Source organism: Sardina pilchardus, chromosome 1 (genome assembly GCF_963854185.1).
Source record: "Sardina pilchardus chromosome 1, fSarPil1.1, whole genome shotgun sequence".
Classification (NCBI taxonomy): domain Eukaryota; kingdom Metazoa; phylum Chordata; class Actinopteri; order Clupeiformes; family Clupeidae; genus Sardina; species Sardina pilchardus.
The window spans coordinates 47182342-47208171 of record NC_084994.1 but is presented as its reverse complement, the minus strand read 5'-3'; the positions used below and the strand labels follow the sequence as shown (position 1 = coordinate 47208171).

The 25830-nt window shown below is 45.6% G+C and overlaps 2 protein-coding genes across 3 annotated transcripts; one reads left to right on the top strand and one right to left on the bottom strand.

The window, feature by feature from the left end:
- The first annotated feature begins 106 nt into the window (after positions 1-106).
- LOC134093596 (probable ATP-dependent RNA helicase DDX17) lies at positions 107-11402 on the top strand. Of its 2 annotated transcripts, none has more exons than XM_062546730.1 (15): positions 107-407; positions 629-675; positions 2478-2497; positions 2804-2960; positions 3079-3175; positions 3269-3402; positions 3503-3568; positions 3843-3984; positions 4300-4460; positions 5185-5357; positions 5519-5629; positions 5753-5814; positions 6061-6120; positions 9497-9736; positions 10115-11402. In XM_062546730.1, the coding sequence occupies exons 2-15, from the start codon at positions 643-645 to the stop codon at positions 10612-10614; spliced, it is 1956 nt and encodes a 651-aa protein (XP_062402714.1). In that variant the 5' UTR covers positions 107-407; positions 629-642; the 3' UTR covers positions 10615-11402. The 2 variants fall into 2 exon arrangements, with proteins under 2 accessions (XP_062402714.1, XP_062402724.1); XM_062546740.1 differs by having other exon boundaries at positions 625-675.
- Positions 11403-11529: 127 nt separating this feature from the next.
- On the bottom strand, positions 11530-25778 carry gga1 (golgi-associated, gamma adaptin ear containing, ARF binding protein 1). Its single transcript, XM_062546607.1, has 17 exons — positions 25688-25778; positions 24579-24663; positions 24083-24158; positions 23226-23324; positions 22565-22688; positions 22018-22118; positions 19464-19544; positions 18928-19062; positions 18050-18131; positions 17551-17661; positions 17099-17236; positions 16812-16888; positions 16353-16549; positions 15472-15710; positions 15064-15233; positions 14431-14541; positions 11530-13708 (listed from the first exon to the last, which is right to left on the bottom strand). Exons 1-17 carry the CDS (start codon positions 25728-25730, stop codon positions 13598-13600), a joined length of 1980 nt encoding a protein of 659 aa, XP_062402591.1. The 5' UTR covers positions 25731-25778; the 3' UTR covers positions 11530-13597.
- Positions 25779-25830: the final 52 nt, after the last annotated feature.

Here is a 25830-nt window from a genome sequence, read left to right as displayed (position 1 = left end):
GCGTTTTGATTGGTTACTCAACTTTACACGCATGGTACATGGCTGAAAACGTTTGTAAAATGATTTCTGATCTTTCCCGACACATCTAGATCATTCACATTCGTCTACACGGATATGACACAACTACATAAACTGGTATTTCTGGGCCGGTTGCGCTGGTCAAATTTTGATCATTTATTATCACGCCCGTGGTAGGCTATATCCTACGCAAATTCCGCAACACATAGCCTCCATCCTGCGGTGTTTACTTGACAGCAGACTACATTCTACGTAAAATGTACAACTGTAAAGGGGTATGGCAAGTACAGGTTCCTCCATTTTCACATGACGTATTGGGAGTGGATCTTCGAACTCAACAAAAATATTCTGCAGCCTGCTTGCTGTCTAAAGTTATTGCACGATAAAAGGTAAAACGAGGAATATTTAATGACACAGGTAGACAATCAGAGTTAGGGGAATATGGAACAGACTGACAGTAGCAAAAGTTACACGCGCACGAAAGCCTTGTTCTTTTGCTTGCAAGTTTTAGCAGAGCGCACTGTCAGAAATGCATACAAATCGCACCTTCCCCTCCATTTGCCTACTGCAGTTAACTGAAGTTTAATATTTCTTATGTAACCACTGACAGGATTTACTCTAAGTATGCGGGGAGGCTCATATGGGGACAGGGACCGGTGTTACCAGATATACAGTTTCTGAGATTCTGAGTTTTCATGGGTGGAGTTAGCGTGAATATTTATGAACGGAGATTGTGGCACATGCACGCCCCTAAACACGGAATACTGAAGCGTGAATCAAAGGAAACTGAAAATGTTGGCAGAGACGTTAAAAGACTATAACACGTTTTTGGATGTTGCCATGGGTTAAGAAGGAAACATGACCATTTCGTGGTCGAGGAAATTATGCTTTTGATTGTGTTGCAGCCACTCAAGCAAATCGTCATGTCAGACAAAATCAGTGGGTAGTAGGCTAGGCTATCTGACGTCGCTTGACTATGTAGAATATTGGCCTACACCTCGGTAGGCTATGCTGTGATGGTAGTCCTAGCCTAGGCTACTTTTTTTTTTTTTTTTTTTAAATCGTTTTGATTGTAGCCCAGCCTGTGTGCTTCTGTGGTGACAGTGACTTGGCATCAGATTGACCCACTAGAGTGACTAGACCAACACAAGTCTAATAAACAAGCCTGTTATCATGTTTCCATTCGTGTTCCTTGCCCATATTGTGTTTGTGTGCAGACTTGGGAAAATAAGATAGCACATTATCACATTGTATCTTCAAGACACATGGGCTTAACATCAGTAGGCCTATTAACTCAATAAACGTTAATGAAAAGTTATATGCTTAAAAAACTATTTAATCATACCAAAGCCTAGTCATGTGTGCAAGGATAATGATATATTTAAAAAATCTGTCTGGGTAATCAGCTTTCAAAAATAGGGTGCCCTGTCTATCAGATGTTTATACTTTTCAGTGCCCAACTAACAATTCTAATGTTACATTGTAAGACAGAGTCTAGCCAAGTTAGCCATTCATAGGGAATAGTGGAACAGCAGTTCTTGGTCTGGTAAGGTCAAACATGTAAATTCATAGCATACTACAGCCTGTCTGGCAATAAACACACAAGAACAGACAAGGATTTGGAGAAATAACGCCCATGGAGAAATTCATTTATCGCTTGAAAGAGTGGAGTGGTGTCTTGGTGACTGCTGGTAAACATGTTTTCATCACAGCAGGCAGTAAGGCCTAACTTTACTTAACATAACCAATATGAGTGCATGGTCATAGATAGATAGACAGATGGATAGATAGATAGATAGCCTATTTTATTGATCTCCAAGGGGAAATTCAAAAATAGGGGAATATTCAAGAATACTGCTCCCCTAACAATAACAACATGATTGTACAAAACAAGTTTTATTACTGAAGTTATTGTACCATACAGCCTATTGTACAGCACAAGTCTTTCTTTCTTTTTAACTAGGCTAGCATGTTTGTGTAGGCCAGAATGCATACCAAGGCTTGAAACTCACTTGGAACATCACACAAAACAGATGGTGAAGCCTACTGACACTTTAAAGACAACAGCGATAGGTAGCCCACGATGTCCCACTGCCATTTTACGTTACATAAAACAAGCGAACGTAAATGACAATTTGATAGGCTGTAGACTGGATACACAAGAACACAACATACACGAAATTGCATTGGCTAATCTATATACCACCAGTGGTCGTCGAAACGGTCATGTTTTAGCACACAACCCCATACCAACATTCAAAAACAGATTAAAGCATGCTGTTGTCTTCTAACTTCTAACTTCTCTCTGCCAACATAGTTTCCTTTGATTCACGCTCCATGACTGGGTCTCTAGGCGCGCGCGAACGACAACCTCCGTTTATAAATATTCACGCTAAACTCCACCCGACTCCACCCATAGAAACTCAGAATCTCAGAAACGGTATATCTGGTAACACCGGGACCGTGGACGAGACAGAGGGTAAGAAAAACTGTTGTCAAAGTTAGGCAAATATTAAACATTTCCAAGTCACTATGCCTACACGCAAATGGTCGAAGCAGATTAAATGCGTAAAACGGATAACATCTTAAATGCAACTGTCAACTGTAGCCTAGTGTTATTTGTTTTGTTCATTATTGGCAGTGGCTCAAATGTTTTCGAACAAGTGCGGGGTTCGATTGTTTATAAAACATGAAGCATAGGCCTACATTTATGGTAAATATGGAGAGCGGCTTCAAAGTTACAATGAGTTCAGTTGTAGCCTACATGTGCCGTTCTGTCCACCAGGCCACGCTTTGGGTCCAGTAGTCGCAGGAGCCCACCACCTCCAAAGTTTGGCAATCCTGGAGAGAGGCTCAGGAAGAAGAAATGGAACCTGGATGAGCTACCCAAGTTCGAAAAGAACTTCTACAACGAAAACCAGGAGGTCCAGCGAATGACTCAGGTGTTAACCAACTCTGATATGAAATGTGTAGCGAAATTCTGTATGAATCATATTCAATTTCAGCATACCCTGCCTCTGTTTTTTTTTTTTTTTAATTGGTTCTGGTTTTAATTTTCAGTATGACTTGGAGGAATTCAGGCGTAAGAAAGAGATCACAGTCAGAGGATCTGGCTGCCCAAAACCAGTCATGCACTTCCATCAGGCCCAGTTTCCTCGTTGAGTAGCATATCCACACCTGCAACACTCACGCATATTCACCAAGCTGGTCCTGGTACTGACAGAAGCTGTTGTGTTGCCTTTGTTTTTAGAGTATGTAATGGATGTGCTGTTGCACCAGAACTTCAAGGAGCCCACTCCCATCCAGGCGCAGGGATTCCCCTTGGCCCTGAGCGGGAGGGACATGGTGGGCATAGCCCAGACGGGATCCGGGAAGACTCTGGCAGTAAGCATTCTACTCTCCTTACATATAGAGGTCGACAGTTGGACCTGGTCATCTGTCACGTTGTGATATTGATGCTTCTCATGTTGTCTCTGCATTACAGTATCTCCTTCCTGCTATTGTCCACATCAACCACCAGCCTTACTTGGAGAGAGGAGATGGACCTATTGTGAGTTGAAGCCCATATCCATATAGGCCTATCACAGCTATCTTTGGCAAACTAGACCATTGTCAGTGACTATTTTGCCATGATTGGTCATATTTTAAGAGCATCTCTTAAATCAAACTCTTGGATCATGGCTTCATAATGTAATGAGACTAATCTGGCTATTCATTTTAGCATTGATAATCCACTGTTGGTTAGTGTTGGATTCCATTCTTGTTGTCTGGTACGTAACGTGTGAGTTGTTGCTCAGAGTCTGGCGCTCTCGTCTTTGCTCCAGTGCCTGGTGCTGGCCCCCACTCGGGAGCTGGCGCAGCAGGTGCAGCATGTGGCCTACGAGTACGGGAAGTCGTCCCGCATCAAGAGCACCTGTGTGTACGGAGGGGCCCCCAAAGGGCCCCAGATACGGGACCTGGAGAGAGGTGAGTGGACTCGGCTCTTCACCTTTCACACACCTACCACGCCGTTTCATTGAAATCGCACTCCTTGTTAGTCCATCAAGGCATTATACAATTACTACAGTATGTCATTGTTGTTTGGTTTTGCATCATTTATGACCGTTGATTTATGTCAACATAATATTCAATAATATAGCAATATCCTGATTGTTGTTTCGACAACTGATCAATAACAGCATAATAACATGGCTTTGCCTGGTGAATAGCTGTTAATGCTAATAAATGTGCAAATAATACATGAACTATACAGCGGATTCATGCCACTGCTGTGTCTTGTAGGTGTGGAGATTTGCATTGCCACGCCTGGCCGTCTCATTGACTTCCTGGAGGTCGGAAAGACCAACCTGCGCCGCTGCACTTACTTGGTTCTGGACGAGGCTGACCGTATGCTGGACATGGGCTTCGAGCCCCAGATCCGCAAGATTGTAGACCAAATCCGAGTAAGTTGAAAGTGATGGCCACTTGTAACAAGCAGCTTAGCAGTCTTACAGCTTGTAAAAAATGTGAGAATGTTTTTTTGTGCATTTGTAGCAGTCATATAAACATGTGGTCCTCATACTGAGTACCTAGCAATATCAGATATGGACAAATTCAGTGCCTTTCAACAGTGGTTTTCTTTATTCAAATCCAGTACAATCTGAATCCGAAAATAAGTCATTAGACAGCTAACATCACATGTTCAAAGGTCTAAATATGTATACTCATTCTTGGGGGGTGTAATACCAGAACATACAGTACTTGTAGGTCTTTTTCTTATAAAAGTGTATTGCTGCCACACATCACAGAACATCAAAATAAAGGTCAGGTTATAATTGGAAAGGTTTGCTCCAATTCTATTGTATTTAACTTGTTCAGGGGTCATACTGCAGGAAACCATTTTTCTTGTTGGCTTTGAAATAGCAACACACCTTTGCCGGGTTTCCCAGATTCGTTAAGAAGCTCTTAAGTGCTAAGAACTTCTTAGGAGCGCTCTAAGAACGTTCTAAGAACACTCCTAAGAAGTTCTTAGCACTTAAGAGCTTCTTAACGAATCTGGGAAACCCGGCCCTTAACAGTATAGCGGAGTTTAGTAACACATTACCTATTTTCTTTACCGTCATCTACCATGCGAGAACCTCAGTGTGATGGGAGCAAACCCTTGACATTGCTGTGCTCTCATCTTAGCCCGACAGACAGACTCTGATGTGGAGCGCCACTTGGCCCAAAGAGGTGCGTCAGCTGGCAGAGGACTTCCTGAAGGAGTACGTACAGATCAACGTGGGCGCCCTGGAGCTCAGTGCCAACCACAACATCCTGCAGATAGTGGACGTGTGCATGGAGACCGAGAAGGACAACAAGTGAGGCAGTGCAACGTGTTAAAAAATAACAACGCTTCAAGACAACCCAAACTGATTAAGTGGGCGTTGGGGCTTGGCACCATGCTTTGTGTCATGAGCTGTGAATGGCAGAGAGTTCATGTTGGGGGGTTTAGCTGATCAGTTGCCTTCGTCCCCTAAAGGCTGATGCAGCTCATGGAGGAGATCATGGCTGAGAAGGAGAACAAAACCATCATCTTTGTGGAGACCAAGAAACGCTGCGATGAACTGACACGTCGCATGCGGAGGGATGGGTGAGTTATCATACAGGCCCATACAGGCACACACACTCACGGTATGCACACACACACACACACACGGTACGCTTACACAAACAGGCCTCCTTCAACAGATGGTGTATTGTCTTTTCCCTACAGATGGCCTGCCATGTGTATCCATGGTGATAAGAGTCAGCCTGAGAGAGACTGGGTTCTATCAGGTGAGGATTGCGGTTGATAGAGCTCCATTAAAAGTGTAGATATGCCTGCCATGCTACTGTGAGAATCATACACCATATCTAGTCCAGCTGCAGATGATTTACTGAATGGGTCATATGTAAAGAACAGTTAGGCGTAGTGACTGCTCTTTGTGTAATTCCATTGTATGTTCTACCAAAGATCCTTCATTAGTTCCGGTTTAACCCTCTCTGGTTCTACTCTTATGTTTCTGTCTGTGGTTGGTGTAGAGTTCCGCAGTGGAAAAGCTCCTATCCTCATCGCGACGGACGTGGCGTCTCGTGGGCTGGGTATGTCCTCAGAGCTGCCTGTGCTGTGCTAACATCATCTCTTCTGCTGTCTTTCTCATTTGCTACTTCACTCTGTGTCCCTTACACACACACACACACACACACACACACACACATACACACACACACACACACACACACACACACACACACACACACGCACACACACACACACACACAGGAGACCTTCACAATCTACTGATATTAGAACTTATTATATGTATTTAGATCAATGACATACTCCTGAATATGATATGTTTTCTCTCTTGTTTCTTACAAATAATGGACAGGAAATCTGATATTCATGTTTTAACTCTTTTCTGCCCGTTGTTTACGTGTTAACTCATCTGCTCAGCACCTGACCCGGTTTTAGGAACCTGGTAACCTGCAGCAGGACTAAGGCTTGACTAATGCCACCCAAGGCTGTGGGCACAGGGTCTGGGGCGGGGTGGGGTAAGGGGGGGGCACACATAAGACATGGGGTCATGTTTTAATTTGCGAAACGTTCCGATGTGCCAATTAAACCACTTTCCCCAGAACCTGTGAAACACGGCACCACTGAGTCCAGAGATGCCGTGTTTCGGATCCCTCAGGATACCACCTGGGGGAGCACTGACGAGGGGGATAAACATGTATTGAGAGCTAGCAACAGCAAAGGGGTAGACTGGACCCTGCTGTTGGTTGACCTTTGCCCTCACCCTCTGACCCCAACCTGGCCTGTCCCTGCCCGAGCCTTGATATGCCTTATCCTCACTTGCAGACCTTTATGGGGGATACCCCTCTAGCTGTGCGACTCGTTCTAGCTGTGTAGAACATTTGTTTTCCATTACTGTTCTCTGTCACTCATGTCTCTGTACGTCATACAGTTTGTCATACACACACACACACACACACACACACTTTTCTGTGTGTTTCTGTGTGCCTCTCCTGTCCTGTCTTGTCTGTCCAAGCCTAGGCTTTGTCATGCAACACACAGCCAAAAAAATGACTATTCATGTAGAGAAACTGCCCAACCAAACATTACCATTACACAAACAGCTCAAAGTGTAGTCTCCCTGCCCTAGTGACCACTGATGGACTCCTGCCCTCTTTACCCCCCTGTGCATTATACCCCCCCCCTTCCCCCAAACCCAACTAAGAAGGGTACTGTCTGTTTCTTGTTACTGCCCCAAAACCACGTTACCCGGCCAATGGGGCTGTTTCGGGGCTCACTGCCGGCCCAATCAGAGGTCTGGGGGCAGATGGGCGGGCGGACGGACGGACCCTCCTCACCTGCCTCTGGCCCTCGCGTCTCTGATGTCTCCTCCAGCTCCCCTGGCTCAGAGCCTCCCCAGTCAGCAGACCAGCGTCCCTGTTGGTGTAGAGGTGTCAGTAAGTTAATCAGCAAGAAATGAAAAAAAGAACAAAAAAAACAACTCAGGATGTACTGTTACTTGAGAAGGAGGAACTGTAAAGGACTCATATTGCTGCTGAAAGGTCAGAGAAAGGGCACTGAAACTGTAACTGGGTCCTCTTGTCGTCTGACCATCAAAGGGAGTGGGCGGGGGGGGGGGGGGGGTTCGTAGTGGATTGTGGAATCTGCAGAGCCACAATCTGACTGTATCATTGTTCTTTCTCCCCCCTCAGGCTTTTTTCGAACGTCCCCCAAACGTCAGGCAGAGCAGCCGGGCACCATTTTGGGTGCCAAGACTGCCCCTCCCCTCTGCAACCCAGCCACAGCTTAGTGTCTAGAATATGGCTGCTCGCCATCGGAGCTATTCCAAGTTCCTCCTCAAGGGCCCAGAGTTGCACCAGAGCAGGAGAGATATCCAGACCTGCTGTCCTAGTGTGTAGGGGGGGGGGGGTCTATTGTGAGTGACTGGTTATTGTTGCACCTCTCATCTTTAATGTGAGGAGTCAGTGATCGCACAGGTTACTAATGTTGACATGAAATCAGGAAGAGACCGTGTGCAGAGCTTCCAAAAGGCTCTACAGAATACAAAAGGGGTCCACAATGACCACGTGTCACAGTAGTCCCATATAGAACCCATAGAAGGTTGCTGTCTCTGTCTAGAGGCCCGGTGTTGGGGGACGGCCTGCGGACATAAAGGCAGATAGAGAGGGAGGGTCTAAGAGTGCTGGTTCCGGTCCGCTACCGATTGTGGAGGTCCTGCAACCTGGCGAGAGACGGAGAACTGGTGGGGAGCCGGTTCCGCTCGCGCCCGGAGTTGCTGGTGTTTCGCCAAGGGTGAAGGGGGAGGTTCTGGACAGGGCGGTGTGTGTGTGTGCGGGCGGGACCTCCCTCCTCCATCTTTGGCCCCTCCACGCGACCCAGCACAGAGCAGGGGGGGTGACTACCCGTGTAAAAGCATCCCAAACTCGGGTAAGTACTGAACTAGCCCCCTCCCAAACTCCCCTCCCTCCACCCCTCCCTCGACCGTAGCTCTGTTAGATTAGAAGCGTAGCAGCGCACCTCTCAGTAGAAATAGTTGTAGTTGTAGAAATAGAGGAGACATTTTCTTTCCTGGGCCGCAGCAGTGTAGTCGGAGCCCCATGTCCCCATGTAATGAGAAACAGACTATTGTGGCTTGTTTATTCATTGTTTTCATCTCTGTAGCTAAGAGGAAATGGTGGTGAATCCAGAATGAATCTCTGCTCATTATCACCTCGGCCACAGAGTACTTGAAATTCTAGCTGTGGTATAAATTTAAAACGTTTATCTAACACCACATTAGTTATTTGCTTTCTTTTTTCCAACCAATTCAAGTAAGACGTGCAATATAATACCAAGTCTAAACTTTTTTGACAGAATTTTTGCTTCCATAAATTCCAAAATATTTGCTAGTTTCAGATTGTTGCACCGCTAAAGTACTCCTGCCAAATTAGTGTGGACAGAAATCTGATCTGAGCGTCTAAAATTTTGAATGTGAAAGCTTTTATAGGCAAGATGCAGTCAGGCAGTCTTTTTTTGAGTTACAGTTAGCTAAATGGCTTTTTCTTCAGAGAAGATACTTTCTGTATCTTCTGTATCTCGAATTTCTGTAATAGTATTAGATTTTCACCTTTTTTAGATATGACTTGGTAATGTATTTTTAAGACATTAACACATTTTTTACTTGTAATTTTTTTTGGACTCACAGGTAAGTATTATCAGAAGTTGAATGAGCTTAATCGTTTTGATAGTGAAATATCTATACCTGTTAATCTGTGTGAGATCAATTATTTACATTTTTACTAGATGTTTCTATTGTAATAAGTCTAATAGTGATAGTGTTAAAAAGTAATGTACAAAATATGCATCAAAATATGCTCCAATATATCCACACTACCCTGAACAGCACGTTTTGTCACCGTTTTCACTTTCACCCTTTCTCTTCCTCTTCTCGACCTCCTGAAGATGTGGAGGACGTCAAGTTCGTCATCAACTACGACTACCCCAACTCGTCGGAGGACTACGTGCACCGCATCGGCCGCACGGCCCGCAGCACCAACAAGGGCACGGCCTACACCTTCTTCACCCCGGGCAACCTGCGGCAGGCGCGCGACCTGGTGCGTGTGCTGGAGGAGGCGCGGCAGGCCATCAACCCCAAGCTGCTGCAGCTGGTGGACTCTGGGCGCGGGGGAGGAGGAGGAGGAGGTGAGGCTCACACACACACACACACACACGCACACACACACACACACACACACACACACACACACACGCACACACACACTCCAGAGCAGAGGGACGAGGGAGGTTGAAGAGATGGGCAGGGTATAACATGTGGATTTGGGTATTGATATGTTTGCTTACAGTTGTGTAAAAACAGTTGGGTTCTAAACCTTTTTATCACAGCCACCATTTTGAAAAAAATAGGGCAAGCACAGGTGTTTTAATGAAGTCTTTTCAGTTCAATGTAAGTGTACCAGAATTAGAACCTTAATCACTGTCCTTTGTAACACCTTGGCCTATAGGCCTATATCAAAAATGGCTGTTGTGAAAAAGGTTCCTTGTCTTCCCCTTTGGCATTAGGTCGGATGCGTTACCGTGGCAGCGGCTCCAACTCGAACAACCCCAACATGATGTACCAGGACGAGTGCGAGCGGCGAATGCGCTCCGTGGGCGGCAGCTCAAAGGACGGCCGCGGCAACAGCGCCACCTTCGGCCGCTCGTCCTCCTCCTCCTCCTCGTACCGGGACCGCGGCCGGGACGGGCGCAGCGCCAGCGGTGGCGGCGGCGGCTACAACGAGCAGTACCAGAACTACGGCTCCGGTGGGGGCGGGCAGTACAGCTCCAGGGGCGGTGGCGGTGGCGGCGGAGGAGGAGGCGGCGGCGGGCAGGAGCCTGTGGGTCCACCTCAGGGTCCCTTCGGGCAGCCGCCTCCCCCGCTGGCTCAGGGCGTGGCCGGGCCCCAACCCCTCATGGCGCAGCAGTTCCCCCCTCCGCCCCAGCCCATGATGGGCTTCATAGGGCAGGGCCCGTACCCCTTCGCCCCGCCACCTCCTCCCCCGCCTCCGCCGCCCAGGAAGTAGCCTGAGATATCGCTCACCTGATGACCGATCAACCCGACCCTGTTCCCTCACTTGGCGAAAGCCCTCTGTCCTCCTCCGGTGCTTAGTCTATTAGAATCGATGGGACATGGTAGAAGTGTAATCTTGTGTCTCTCTTTCTTTCTCCTCTCCTGAGGGGTCAGGAGGACTTGTCAGTTGGCTAACTGTGGCCAATAGTGGAGGAGCTGAGGGCTGAGTGGCTTCAGTTTTACACTCTGTAGGCCTACCTATGATTGTGTTATGTGCTGCACCAGTAAAGAAGCTTTGGTGTCTCTCTCTTTGTGTAAGTGGGCCACGCTCTTCTGAGCAGCCCCTCTTGGCAAAACAGTGGCCAGACATTTTGTGTGAATTAATTGTGTGAAGTGGATCCTTTCATAGAGTGAATTAAATTGCTATAACTCGTTCTTTTGTAATTCATTTCTCAAGAAATGGCAAAGTCTATGTCAATATATATTTTTTTTCTCTCAGTGTCAAACTACCCGTATCCGTAGTGTCTGTAGTATAAGGTTGAATTTAATTTGGCCACTACATATATTGTGTACCTTTAAACATTTTATGATGTTAAATCCGGGGACTATCTAATCTGTCTTCTATCTAATCAAGGATAGAAGATGGTGCAGTTGGAAAACGTACACCAACCCAGTGCCTCTGATCTGTTTGAAATCCTCTCTGAAATCTGATTGTCCAAGTGGAGCTGCACCCATCGTCTGCTCTTTTTTTATACTATTGTTCTTCTCTTTTACAGGTTTAAATAAAGACTTTTAACATCATTGTCCCATCTTGAGTTTACGTTCCTACTGTGTGTTATAACTCATAACTAGAGAAAGTCAGTTCAATAACAGAAACAAGAGAAAGGACAGGGACATCCAGACACTTTTGAAGTCAAGACAACACTGCTTGTTTTAAACCCTCGAGAAAAAGAATAACTTTTATTTCCCTTAAATACATATTTGCACTACATTCTCTCCATTTTTCCCACCATAATGATTTTGCATCTTTGTATTTCTTTGTATTCTTTTTTTTTTTTTTGGCAAATGTACATAATTGCAATACCGATACTATTTACAAGATCAGACCAGGGATGAAATGTTGAGGGAGGGCAATGGAGTGGGCAGGTAGCGCGGGCATTAAGAGGGGGGGGGGGGGGTGAGATGAGATGGGAGTATGATGCAGGTGGGCAGATGGGGGTATTCGGAATGTGTTTGGGAGACTGTGAGGATGCCACGTTAGCCACGGCAGTCAGCTCTGCCTTCCTTCAAGTGCCAGCCATTCAGCTCATCAGCTGAGCGGGTACGAGGCTCAGCTCATGAGTCCAGTCTCTCCTGGAGGGACGTCACTGATTCATAGCCTCCCCAGGGGGCCACAGGCTTAACCACACTGGGATGGGGAGGGTAGAAGGGTGGGGGGGTAACAAGTCAGAAGTGCAACATCACAATGGGTTTCACGTGAGAATAGTCCAGGGGAGGATCCAGGGAGGCCGCACAGGTGGAGAATGGTTCGCTCCGACAGTGATGGAGCGTTCCAACTGTGTTAACCGTTTTCTATTCCTCATGATCTCACAAATTAACACACAAATTGTTTCCAAATAACTCCCTGTCCCTGGTGCACTCTATGGTTAGTGTGTGAACACATTTACTTTCCCAACCAGAAACAAGAAATAAACGACAAACATAAACCCTTTGCAAACAGCTCTCTTCAAAATGGAATTCCAAACTCAAAAGACTAATGCATGACATGAATCTCTACACAGCTGTTTTTAAGAAAAAGAAAAAAAAAGAAAAAGAAAAAAAGAGAAAATAATCAGAACAAGACTGGAACTACAAATGTGAAAGAAACGTGTCAGATCAGGCACATACGGCAGATTTTCAAACAAGAATTCAGCATTGACAGCTTGCCTGGTGGATCCCCGAAACCAGGGCTCCCTTTGGGGGTGTCTACAGCACTCAACAGGGGAAGAGCAGACCGAGCAGGGCCGTGAGTACATATAGTCTGCATGGTACCCCCTTTTAAGGTTCCTTCTGAAGACAGAGCAGGACCATGAGTACATATAGTCTGCATGGTACCCCCTTTTAAGGTTCCTTCTAAAGACCAGGTGAGCTGAAACTGTGTTGTCTAGAGTGAATACTACGTAATGTAGTGGAGTAAAACAATAAGTCAGTATTTGGGAGATAATGTGCAAAAGAAAGTGCAACTTCATGTGGAATATCAGACAGAACCAAAACAAACAAACAAACAAACAAACAAACAAACAAACAAAAACAGGTGAAAACAATCAGATCAACTTCAAGTCCTTGTAAAGGGATAATTTGGATTTCCTTTGTAGAGGACTGGATGCATGTTCTAGATCACAGTCACAGACACTTTATCCGGTTGTGTAGTTGGAGACCTCCACCTGCCCACTGCATGTACCTGCCCCTACGCCACTGGTAAAACCGAGACGACTGGACCGAAGGCTTTGTTTCATTCTTTCTATAGTATTTGACGACACAGATGAGTAAATGCTGAACAGAAATGCAAACAGTCCCACACACACACTCACTCACTCACTCACTCAATCACTCTCTCGCTTGCTCACACACACAAATACATGCACACACACCTGACATTTTGTTTAAAAAGGCCCAACTTACTTGCTCGGAAGTCAAAGCAACGGGGTTGTTGTCGTAGTAGTAGTTGGTTACATTTGCACACAGCTAAATCAAGTACAGTGTTCAAGCAGAAGGGACATGGCTGATTTCATAACCGTCAATCATTGGAATGAGAAATAAAGAAACGGACACACGAGACAGACTCAGACAGGGTAGGCGAGAGGCGGAGCCAGAAGACCGCAGTGGCCAATGAAAACGGACCGCAGATTCAAAAAGCAGGACCATTGACAGGAATATTGTATCGAGTTCACGCCGTCGGGCAAAGGGGTAGTTAAGGAAGCAGAACGGGTCGTCAAACAGGAAGCTGGTCCGTCTTCCTAAAGGTTCCCCCAGTTCTCTGGTGGTGGGAACTGTTCGACGTCCCCAGACTCATCGTGTGATTCCTCTCCGAGATCAAAGGTAAGCTTGTACCGCAATCGTACTTTCTCCTGCACGAGAAATAAAAAAACAGAAGCATCACTGTAAACACACTCAAGATGATGCCCATGCATTCGGTCACATCTGACAATTAATTAGTGTGTGCTGTGGGAATCGACTTGGGCATTACTGTGGAAATTCACTCTATACATCTTTAGTCAGAGGCACTCCCACCTTTCCAAGGGCCTCGGCTCTCTGAATAAAACATAGCTTTTTAAATAGTGCTCAGTGCCTACATGACTCACAGCTCAGTGGAAAGTTACTGTGGAGTGGTGAGGCCAGTCTGTATAAGACAGCGCCCGGGGAGCTGAAGGTCAACATCACTCATTACAGCACTTGCTCTCTACAACTCAGAGGGACGCTCCGGCCGAGAGAAGGGGAGAAGGGAATAGAGGCACCTGGCCCGTAATCTCCATTACAGCTATATATAACGGCTATATAGAGGTGTATTAAAACAGGAAGAGGTGTATTAAGACTGGTATGTATATATATACTGTATATATAAACAGGTATATATAGAGGTGCAAAACAGGTATACTGTACATAGAGGTGTATTAAAACAGGTATATATGAAGAGTTCAGATGCAAAACTTTCTAAATCAGTCTACCACGTTTCTTTTAAATCCGCATTTGTTATCAGGCTCCTATATGTTTTTGCCAACAAATCAATATATTTCAGACCAGGAAGAGAGTGATATTTATCGGGCAGGTGAGCCTCCGCTCTGCTCCTTACCTTGTGAGGGTTGGCCAGCAGCAGGACTTGGGTGATGGCGGCGGGGGGGAGGATGGGGTTGAAAGCCGGCAGCTCCGTGCCGGACGGAGGCTGTAGCTTCACACGCATAGTCTGTGGTATGGAGGGAGGGAGAGGGAGAGGGAGAGAGAGAAAGAGAGAGACAGACAGAGAGAGAGAGAGAGAGAGAGAACACTCATGAACACATGGGTCCCCAGCACACCCTCCCAGAATTCCACTAAAAAGAAGTGATGTTATTTTTATTTTTACTGTTCTGTTACTGTAAATAATGCTTCAGTAAAGGCATGATTGAAAGAGGATGTGTTTGGAAAGAATTCGGTAAAGGTTTAATGTACCGGCTTAAGTTCAATTTCACCGCTGGTTACGCACTTTTGGAGAACACAGTTGAACCAAGGATATCCAGACCAATTCTCAATCCTACATACAATCCCACTACATCGATTGCTAAATTGCAGTACACACCAATTTGCTCTGGCAGTCAGACTCAAATTCACCACAAAAAATCAAACGTCACAGCTTGTGGATTGTTAACCTCGGACTAGAGCGTTAAGCCATGCGCTGGTGTAGAGTGACCGCGTGTTCAGACACAGGTGAAGACACAGGTGCGTAGAGTACCTTAGGGACGGCCGACTGCAGGCGGATGTTGGTGATGGGTATGGGGGCGGAGGACAGCATGGAGATGATGACCACCAGCACGTCCGGCCGCGACGGGGGGCAGTCCCGCGCGTAGTGGAACAGCACCCGCAAACTGTGCTTGTCAAATATCGTCACGGGCAACATGCTACCTACAAATGTACAGAAAAGAAAGGAAGGGAAGGGAAGGAAGGAAGGAGAGAAAGAGAGGTGGAGAGAGGGAGAGGATGTCATGGCAGAATATGGATTAGAGGTGCACTCAATTTTAAACTCCATTTATTACATATTTATTTTATATTACACTCAATGTCAATGCCGTCACAACTAGGTCCAATCCAGGCAACTGGCCGTTCCATCCCGACTCCCAACCCATTATATAGATCATCTTACTAGGTTTGATGGACTCCAAGGGTACATTCACATTAGCTAAGGAGATGTCGTTGGGGGGCGTGCTCGTGCCAGAGGTCAGGTCTAGCGAGGGCGCTCCGAGGCCGGGCTGGGCGTCCAGGAGCGTCCCCGGCTGGTCGGAGGTCAGGGTCAGGATGGGGCTGGGGGTCGGGCTGGGGTTCGTGGTCGTCTTGGTCTGAAGGTCACGCAGAGTGGGCTTGGACTGAGACTGAAGTTTGTCCCTTTTGGAAAACAATAAAAAGAAAAACATCCATCAACTCATTTTATTTCAGCGTACATATGTATAAAACGGAAATCATTCTAAAATCACACAAGCGCACAGCATGTGTAGTGTGTATGTCACACACCCAACTGAGAACATCTGCAGTGAGCTGTTCATCTTGGGAAGAAATCAAGTAGTTCTACACAGGCAAATACTCATTTGAGCACACAGGGCTCATGGAGCGTGCTTTGGTTTGTAGCCCTAATCCCAGTTCCTCACAAACACCTGCCAGGCTCGGTTCAGACTAGACACTAGACTTCAAAAGTCAACTCTGACTTGGTTAGCAGAATCTGCCGTACCATCTTGACTCTTAAGTTGAGGCGAAGACTAAAACTGCCAAACTAAACCACAGCCAAGACAAAGGGTCTTGTTGTTGATTACCACAAAGACTAGACAGTCACCCCTGCTCTAGGATCACAGATAAACATGAACTGGCACTCAGTCACAACTAACAGCATTTGTCTGTCAATTAATGAGCATTGTCCTTATCAAACAAACAAAATAATGAACATTGACCTTATCAAACAAACAAATGAATGAGCGTTGTCGTTATCAAATAAACAAATCGATGAAATGAAATGAGGTGAAAATGAGCCGTTACCATTTGACCTGCTGGCTCTCGGGGGGAAGGGACTGCTGCAGCAGCGTCTTGCCCAGCAGGTCCAGCTCGTCCAGGGCCTTGGCGGTGGGGGGGGCGCCACCGGCCGGGGCTGCAGGTGCCGCGGGTGCCGCCGTCACCGAGGGCAACAGCACCGCGGCAGGTGCGACTGGAGCAGGTGTGTCGACACTATCAGAAGACTGAAGAGCGAAAGGTAAAAGGTAAATGTAGAAATAAATTGATAAATAAATAAAAAATACAAAAGTACATTTTCATTCAGTACAAAGTCTAACAATATGCTTTCCTTACCATGAACAAATGTGTTCCTTTTTTTTATTACAACATAATAGCACAATCATTACTACATATCTGGTATCCTTCAAATGTGTTGCATGTAACGTTTGCTGCATACTACAGTGTTTATAAAATGTGCACTACTGTGGATGCAATAGCTGCTCTCACCTGAAAAGAGTTCCATGTGGTGGCGTCTCCAGACGGGGATGCCAGGTTAGTGCTTGCAGGGGCCACATCAGTCAATCCTGATCAAACACAAGCGGATAAAGCAGCTGTAAAGAAGCCAAACTCGTCCAGCTGAGCACATGCACTCCGCCTAATGCAGTGGAATGTAAACTAAACTAATGTAAAGTAAACATGCTGGTGTATCCGACTGCATTCTGACAAATGTCAGCTGCAGTGTGGTGCGCCTGCGAGAGTGAGGAGGGGGTCAGACAGAGGTCAGAGGCGGTTACCTAGCGACATCAGCTCATCGTCCAGCAGGCTGATGCCAATTTCCTGCGACGGGGTGGGCTGAGAGGGGAATTCTGGGACGGTCGGAGCAGAGGGCGACGTGTCGAGGCCTGACAGGTCCAGCAGAGCAGTGCTACTTCCTGCATGTGGGGCGGGAAGAAAAATCACAACAAGATCCTAAGGGTCACTAGTACTACTGCTATCACAAGGAGGGGTCAAATGACCTTTGAAAATACAGACCACCAGATCGGACAGACACACAAAAAAAAACAACTACAGTACTCCACTGCGTGGTATTTAACATATAATTGCGTATATATATTCAACAACTAGTCCAAGTGAGTGTTTCAGCTCAACGACTCAACACCAATCTCAACAGCTGTGGGCGTGCGGGTCAGGCTCTGTGTGGCGGAGCCCCTGTGGGAGGGGCGGGGTGCCGGGGCGGGGTGCTGACCTTTGAGCTGCGGCATGCTGGAGCTGTCCCCGTTGACCTCCTCCCCCTTCACCAGCTGCCTGTACAGGTTGATCACCTGCGTGAGGCTGTCGTTGGCCTGCAGGATCTCCGCTGAGGAGGACAGTCACAGCCGTCAGACGACACATCACAGCGGGCACACACTAACAATCAGCTATCAGTCACCTCAACACAGCGGTCAGAGGATAACAATCACCTGTCAGTCACCTATTCACTGCGGTCACACACTAACAATCACCTAATCACAGCATTCCTTGGTCCTTGGCACTCCTTATAATCCCATAAAAGGGCGTCATCATTACTAATAATAGTACTGATTTTCATATAATTTCTTGTCATGTCTTCTGGGAACAGAATACAAGTCCTAATCTCAAAATAAGATCTGGTAAGATTTACTACAGTGTTTGACTTTCAACTGTGTTGTTTTTGGCCATGTTTAACAACAGTATTTCTGTTCAACATGCCTACAGTAAGTACGTACCTAAGGCCTCGTCGTTATCCTCCGTGTCGCTGGCTAGGCGAAACAGCGTGGGCCTCATTTTCTCACAGCGCTGGTACAAGTCCTACACACACACACACACACACACACACACACACACACACACACACACACACACACACACACACACACACACACACACACACACACACACACACACACACACACACACACACACACACACACACACACACACACACACACACACACACACACTTTCTCATTAGGCATGCACATTCATCCTGTTCACGATAACAGATGTATCAACATGGGAATTAACTTTTAATTCCCTTCATGGAACAACATTTCTGTAAACATACCAAGTACACCTATTTAAAACGTGTTTTTCTCCCCCATCACTAACAAGTTCTAGCTGACGATGTACATCAAAGCCCACCTTCTTCATTAGCAAATGGTGACTTTAATAGCGTAACAAAACGAGTGGAGACTCTACAGGAGTGCTTTAATGACGGAGCAGTCTGGGCTTTGATTTCACTGATCACTAATTATCTGGTGGCTTCACTCAGATTACTAGCTGGAGTTGCCATGGGAACTCTGACCCCAGGGCCGCTGCTGAACGTGCTGTGCACGTGAGAGATGCTGAGGTAATTGGCACTGCTGTGTGCGCAGATGTGTGTGTAGACACAGCAAGTTCACACACAGACACACACACACACACACAATGTCTGTGTGACTTCTGCTTGTGGAAAATGTGTGAGAGTCTGTGTCTGCATGTGTGTGCTCCTGTGTGTGGAAAATTTGTGTGTGCATTTGTGTGTGTGTGTGTGTGTGTGTGTGTGTGTGTGTAAACGTGTGCCTGTGGCGATCATTATCCCGTGGTGCGTGCGTGGCGGGCGCACCTTGATGAGCTCCTCGTTGTTCTGGGCGCTCTCGTTGCTGTAGTCCCCCAGCAGCTGAGTCAGCAGCCCCACGCTCTCCTTCACCTCCTGGATGGCGTTCACCCGCTTGGACACCTTCTCCATCCGCTTCTGGTCCTGGGCACCGCGGCAACAACGAGTAAACACACGCGCAAAACACGCAAACAGGAAAGGGAACTGATGCAGGCGTCGTGGCTAATGTTTACAGATGCTTTTCGCACTGTGACAAAACAGATGTTCAGGTGTCGTGCGTGTTTCGTCCTTGGGGTGAAATTGCTACTGCGCTAACGGCCACACACTGGGCACAAATATAAATAACATCCCGGAACATATGCTGGACTGATTCAATATGGAACAATCGGACACACACACACACACACACACACACCTACTTGATGACAGGACAACAATGTGACAAAGAGTAGGGCACAACAATGAACAACACACACACACACACACACACACACACACACACACACGGGGCAGAGGGAGAAGCAGCGGTAGCTACAGGCACTCACTTCCTGCACCATTTCCTTGATGAGTTTGTTGGCGGCCCGCAGGTCCTCGGGGTGAGTGCTGTTCAGCAGGCGGGCCAGCATCTACAGACGCGGGGGGGAAGGAAAGAGGAAATGAGCCGGGCGCAGGAAGTTGGGTAACGAAGGGGGTGGGGGGAGAATAACGAGACGTGGCGACCTCGTTTCGCCACAAGAATAGCTTTAAATCACAGCCTTGACCTCGGAGTGCGACCACCAGTGACCAGTGTTAAATCTCACATCCGACACTTTGAGGTAGCACTACTCCTCTTCATACACAGCACACTGAAACATGAAACAACATGACAGTCCACTTTGCTTATCTCCCCATAGATTATATGGAGATCAAACATCTTTAGAAAGGCACTGGAAGCCGTTGTAGCCCATTTCAAATCCGTTACACTGGGTCACATTCCGCTAATATAACTTGTTCTGCAATATATCTTGTGTTCTATGAGTACACTAAAACAAATCCGGTCTTCGTGCACAGCCCTGGCTCCAGGAACTGGCAACAAATAAAGTGGAGCAAGCCTGTCCCCCAAACCATAACAACACTGTTCCAGCCCGCCTCTGGAAAGGGAGAACGGGAGTTTGGGGAGAGGGAAGGAGAGTTTGGGGAGAGGGAAGGAGAGTTTGGGGAGAGGGAAGGGGAGTTTGGGGAGAGAGAAGGAGAGTTTGGGGAGAGGGAAGGGGAGTTTGGGGAGAGAGAAGGAGAGTTTGGGGAGAGGGAAGGAGAGTTTGGGGAGAGAGAAGGAGAGTTTGGGGGAAATGAGGGGGAGTTTGGGGAGAGGGAAGGGTTGAGCTCACTCTGTTGTTTTGATGTTAGGAGTGTGGTTCAAACATCAACGAACATGACATCATCCAGAGTCGCTTACAATTTTTTTTTAAGACAACCACTCTGCCTCAGAAGTTGGTATCTCTTATAACCGGCCCATTGGTATCTCTTATGTGTATTAATTATTTTAGCCTTGTGTTAGTTATTGTCCTCTGTTGTTACACTGATATTTCAGCACTTACTGAGAGTGACCCTGAAGTTTATTAACAGAGGCACTGTACTGTATATAACCTGCATGACAGGAGAGTGTTTGAAATCAGATACAGTTGCGTTCATCAGTTTACATGCCCTGGCCTGTAAATACACATGCTAAAGTTGACTAAAAAGAGGAATAAATCATCTTTTGGAAATTGATCTTAAATTTAAAAATTGAGGAAAACTCCACCAATTTTCTTTGTGAATGAATAATGTATCGTAAATAAATACATTTTCTTTCTTAAAATACAGGGGCCATAAGTATACATACCCCATGATACATTTTTATTTTTAAAGGACAGTTGTTTTATGTATTATTTTCATGGATACTATGCGTCCTGATAAATTTCCCTTGGCCTTTGGAATTAAAACAGCCCCACATCATCACATTCCCTTCACCACAACTAGAGATTGGCATGGTTTTATTTCAGTTAGCCTAATAGCTGATTTGATTTGCATTAAGAGATTATCTTATGGAAAGTACTCCAGGCCAATCGTGAGGTGTGGTGAATGAAGTGTGATGACGTGGGGCTATTTTAACTCCAAAGCCCAGGGGAAAACGTATGAGCACAACTGTAGGCCTGCGTTGTTGAGCATATGTCATGCCAAAAATATCTTAACGCCAAACTGAGAATACCATGTGCTGTTCAAAAGAAATGTTAACCAGAATGATTTTCTACAGCCTGACAAAAGGCATGAGTCCATAGATTCCTATCCCCTGTAGACAGGACATATCTCATTTTTCAGAGGGTTGGCTCCCTGGCCCTTGTGTGCAATTCTAAATGAATGGGCAGGTCTATCGTCAGTGAAGGGAGTAGAGAGGAAACTGGACCAAATGCCACGTTGTATCAAATGTCACGTTATCGATCTCCCATGATAAAATTAGGCATGGATTCATTGAGCTTCAACTCTACAGGGAGACTGATAATATAATACAATATAAGCAATTGTTTTTCAGCTCAGTCCCACAATAAGGCACTGAGGACCAGGGTTTACAGTACATATACTGTATATCTTTCTACAAAACGCTTACTACCTTTAGAAACTTACACTTGAACTAGAACAAGTCACAGTTTCATTTTGCATGAGGTCTAAAGGAAACGAATCTATCTAAACAATCCAGATGATCATATTTTGAGGTGTGTGTTGGTAAACCACAATGTCGTCAGACTCCTTTCGATAGAGTGTGGTCACACAGAGGACAGATAAACACATCTCATTACTCCTTCCTGCAGACTCACAAGAGTCCCAAGACAAAGTGCTAGTAAATTCAAAGTCTTCACTGTTACTACTTCTCTTCTTCTTTCTTTGCAATCCAACTTTATCTAATTTAAAATTTAGAAAAGTTGCAATAAATGTTGGAGGTTAACCACGCTGTTTTTGTTTGTTTGTTTGTTTGTTTGTTTGTTTGTTTTTTTAAACAAATGAGTTATGTAAGCCACCATAAACACAGATCAATCAAACCAACAAATATTTGACTCCAAACCTGTTCTGTTGTGTTGTATTTACCTTTGACTTCTCCTCGTCCTCAAAGATAGTGTTCTTGGGGCGGGGGGGCGGTATTGGGAGGGATCTATCATCAGGAAGTGCCGGGTCCTGCTTCACAATGCCTGGAAAGGAAAACGAGTTTCCATCTACTTAAAGCTCGCTGATATCATGTCCATATTTTCTACAGGTCAGCCATTCACCATGGGAGCTTCCGCAAGCCTTTGTTCCCATTTTGTAGTGTTGAATATACAGATACATACATACATCCACCCACATGTATATGTACGCACGCACGCGCGCGCACACACACACACACACACACACACACACACACACACACACACACACACTGACACACACACACACACACACACACTTAAATAATTCAATCGAGTTACACAGTTCTAACCTAAAGGTGCTTATACAATTTCTTTTCCCATCTAACGCAGATGCAAATTTCTGTCAGTCCAGCTGCTGTGTTGGCCTAATTCTGCAGACATTCAACTGTGAATAAGCTGCTCCTCTTATCTTGCCACCCCTCAGTGAATTAGCGCAGCGATAAGCTCACCTTGCTTCTTCAGCATCTGATAAGCATCAGAGATCTTGGTCTCCTCCTGCAGCACCAAGGTCCAGCTGTACATGACCTCCAGCACTTTCTTCTTCACCGCCTCTGGGGCACGGGAGCCTAAATACTGAACACCCGTTTGGAAACAAAACAAGGAGTTCAGACTCAGACCAAACAGCAGAGACAACAGACCAGATATCTGACACTGACGGCAAAATGCGACATTGTATCTTTTTGTTAGTGGATATCCACCAGTTTCCTTGGTTAGGACTCCAACTGAGCTATGTCATAACAGAAGAGCCGTTTTTAAAATGAAGAAAACAAATTCCTTTCCAGACTCAAATCCTCCTCAACAGGAATGTAAAAGGAGTTATGGCACAATGACATGACATGACTGATGCTGGGTGTTTAAACCAAAATAAGATAAGAGGCAGCACACGTAGTGCATGGCCTCTCTGACATAGCGCTCAACATTCTAGTAAGCTGCAACTGCAGAATGCTCCTTATGTTTTCTCTTCAGACAGTACATTCTCAAGGTCAAGGCTTGTCAGCTGGGAGCCAAGTGCTTTACTGTTGTTGACATCTGTAAACGTAAACCGCTGCGTGCGTGGAGCATAACGTCTGTACACTTCACATCAAAGAGGATGCAGGTTGCGGCGGGTACCTTGGGAGAGACTACTTTGATGAGTTCGTTCAGGAAGCGGAACTTCCCCACCTCGCTATGGAACCTTTTCCCACAGTTCTTCATGCATGTTTCCAGAACCTATAGGGATAAAGTTCTGGATTTAGAAGTCTGTTCCGGAATGATTTTGACCTTCCTGCCTTAAAGACACGACTTGTCATAGATATGGGACCAGCTTCAAAGACAAAGACTATGAACTGACAAAGCAATTACACATTACACAACTTCTTTCTTTTTAACGGAATCCATGTTAAGTTATAACTTATCAATATCTACTGCAACTGCAAAATGGTGTTTGTAAGCTTACTGCTGTACATGATCATTTGGACTGTAAATGATGACAATAGCTGCAGTACTACAAAGTACATCTCAGATTTCTATGCAATTCCTATTGGAAACTTTAGGCTAGTACACAACATAAACAGACCTAAAAGAACAAATTAACTCTGAAGTAACACTTACTGAGGGCAATTTGAATGACTCAAAATACTCAAAAGACAATACCCCCAGAAAAGCATCAACTTATGAACCAAAACTGTTCATACTAGCAGTTAATAAGAAATGTCAAGAGAGAAAAAACACAAGCCTGAAATAACTCTGCCCACTTCAGCACATGACTAAAAGTGGACATTCCACATTTCAGTTGAGTCACAGCAGCATCTCATATCACTTCCGCCACAGGGGCAGTAGCCGAAGTTCTTATTGGGTAAGGTATTGGGCTAGTCTAATCCCCATCTTTACACACACACACACACACAACTCTTGATAGAGATCCTGAAGAGAGAGATAATCAATCAAACATGGCTGCTCTGTTGCCAAGTCCAGCTCTGAGCTCCTACCATTAGCGCCTGCATGGCTTCCCACTCCTGGGGTGACTGGATCTTGTGGGCCAGCAGCCTGGTGGCCAGCTGAGGACTGTGGAGACGCAAAGGACACTGGGTAATGATCAAGTCTGAGACGGCACTATATCAGCTTGTGAACTACAAGCAAACATGTTACTTTAATAAAGCACAAATAAGCCACTTTCAATACTCTTTTAGACTTGCTGTACGCGAGACAAAGAGAAGAGTCTTCACCGCATTTGACAGAGAGGACTCTAATTAAATTTTTAAAAGGTTTGGTGACAATCTAGGTCGTTTCCTTGCCTGTGGCCTTGTACAAATAATCATGCACTGTGTGAAACAGATTATGGCATTCACTAATCACTAACAAAGGCATTAGTGAAGATAGTACCAAAAAAATGTGCATGTCACTATGACAACTGTAGCCATTTTCTACCTGTCAGCTTCCTCAAAACGCTGAAACAGTGCTTGCCCTGACCATATGTCGACTCACCCGTCAGGTTCATTGTTCAGTCGTTCACAGAAGGCTTGAATGCTATCCCAGTCTGTCTCTCTGTTGAGTGGGTTGGTAGCTTTGTCTAAAATGTGTGTGATACATCAGAGCAAACAGAAGTATATGTCAAACGAGTAACGTGCAGGAGAGCCTGCTTCTTCAGTTTCATAACATGAAAAAAAGGTTATATTCTCACGCAGTCAACTGGGTAACATTTGTACTGTGCAGTCACTGTTCAGAAATCAGTTGATTACTCGAGAGGTGTAAAGAGTTGTGAGCTCCTGTGAGCAATTTCCAGATGCTAGCCGTGCCGCACAAATGGTCATACTGTGCTCTCCAGACTTTATCAGCACTATCACGAACAAAAAAGTGACAAAGGGAATATGATCACGCTATTGCAAAAAGTAAAAGTTTACATTATTAAATATTGCAACATTTTAAAGAGCTTCACCAAGCAAATGTAACCATAATGTTGACGACTCTGAATATGACAATGACATCTCTAATCCACTCCTTAAAATGCTTCATTCAGGATCCTCAGCATACTGTAACCTTATGCCATTCCCGTCACACAATTTAACAATTAACGTTAGTGATGTATTTTCAACCAAATTTGATCATTAGCCATCCTGTTAGCATTTTCACGTCAACTTTAGCTACAAGTGACTCCTCCCAATTCTCCACACTGACACATAAGCTAGACACAAGCTAAGCATCCAACGTTAGCTAAAAGCTAACTATCTTCCACGATTACTTGCAACGGTCTAACTATTACTGCTCGAGGAATATCCTCCGATATCAATTAGTAGACATTCTCAACAAAGTCCAGTTCAATCGTTGATAACATGCGACAAAACGAAAGACCCCTGAGTTTAATTTGCGGATAGGGTCTGGTTTTGTTTGACAACACAGCTCGCTAGCGTACCGATGAATGTAACGTTAACTTAGCACTTTCAGGTTGCTTGTCACTAGCTATATGGAGGAAGTAACCTGTCAATAGAAAGACTAATACAGACACAATACAGCCCTAACATGGCAGTAAAGTTGATGCCAACCACGAAACAAGTTTTTTTGTGCCATTGCAAGGCTAAAAACTCCGTATGACTCACTGATGCGAGACTCCAAGCTCCCCTCGTCTGGCGGCGCCGCCATCTTTCGGGGATTCCTTCGGCTGACGGACAGTCTCGCGATGATTGTTGTACTCCGATCTTACGCAATGGTGCTTTCATGAACTTTCTTTAGGTGATGGAAA

Excerpts from the sequence above, each read along its gene's own strand:
- LOC134093596 (XM_062546730.1), top strand. The coding sequence starts at position 643 with ATGCGGGGAGGCTCATATGGGGACAGGGACCGG. Across the intron at positions 4,461-5,184 it reads AGATTGTAGACCAAATCCGA|CCCGACAGACAGACTCTGAT; the intron begins GTAAGTTGAAAG and ends CTCTCATCTTAG. Across the intron at positions 9,737-10,114 it reads CGGGGGAGGAGGAGGAGGAG|GTCGGATGCGTTACCGTGGC; the intron begins GTGAGGCTCACA and ends CTTTGGCATTAG.
- gga1 (XM_062546607.1), bottom strand. The coding sequence starts at position 25,730 with ATGGCGGCGCCGCCAGACGAGGGGAGCTTGGAGTCTCGCATCA. Across the intron at positions 16,550-16,811 it reads CCACATGGAACTCTTTTCAG|TCTTCTGATAGTGTCGACAC; the intron begins GTGAGAGCAGCT and ends TTCGCTCTTCAG. Across the intron at positions 14,542-15,063 it reads TGCAGTCGGCCGTCCCTAAG|ACTATGCGTGTGAAGCTACA; the intron begins GTACTCTACGCA and ends TCCATACCACAG.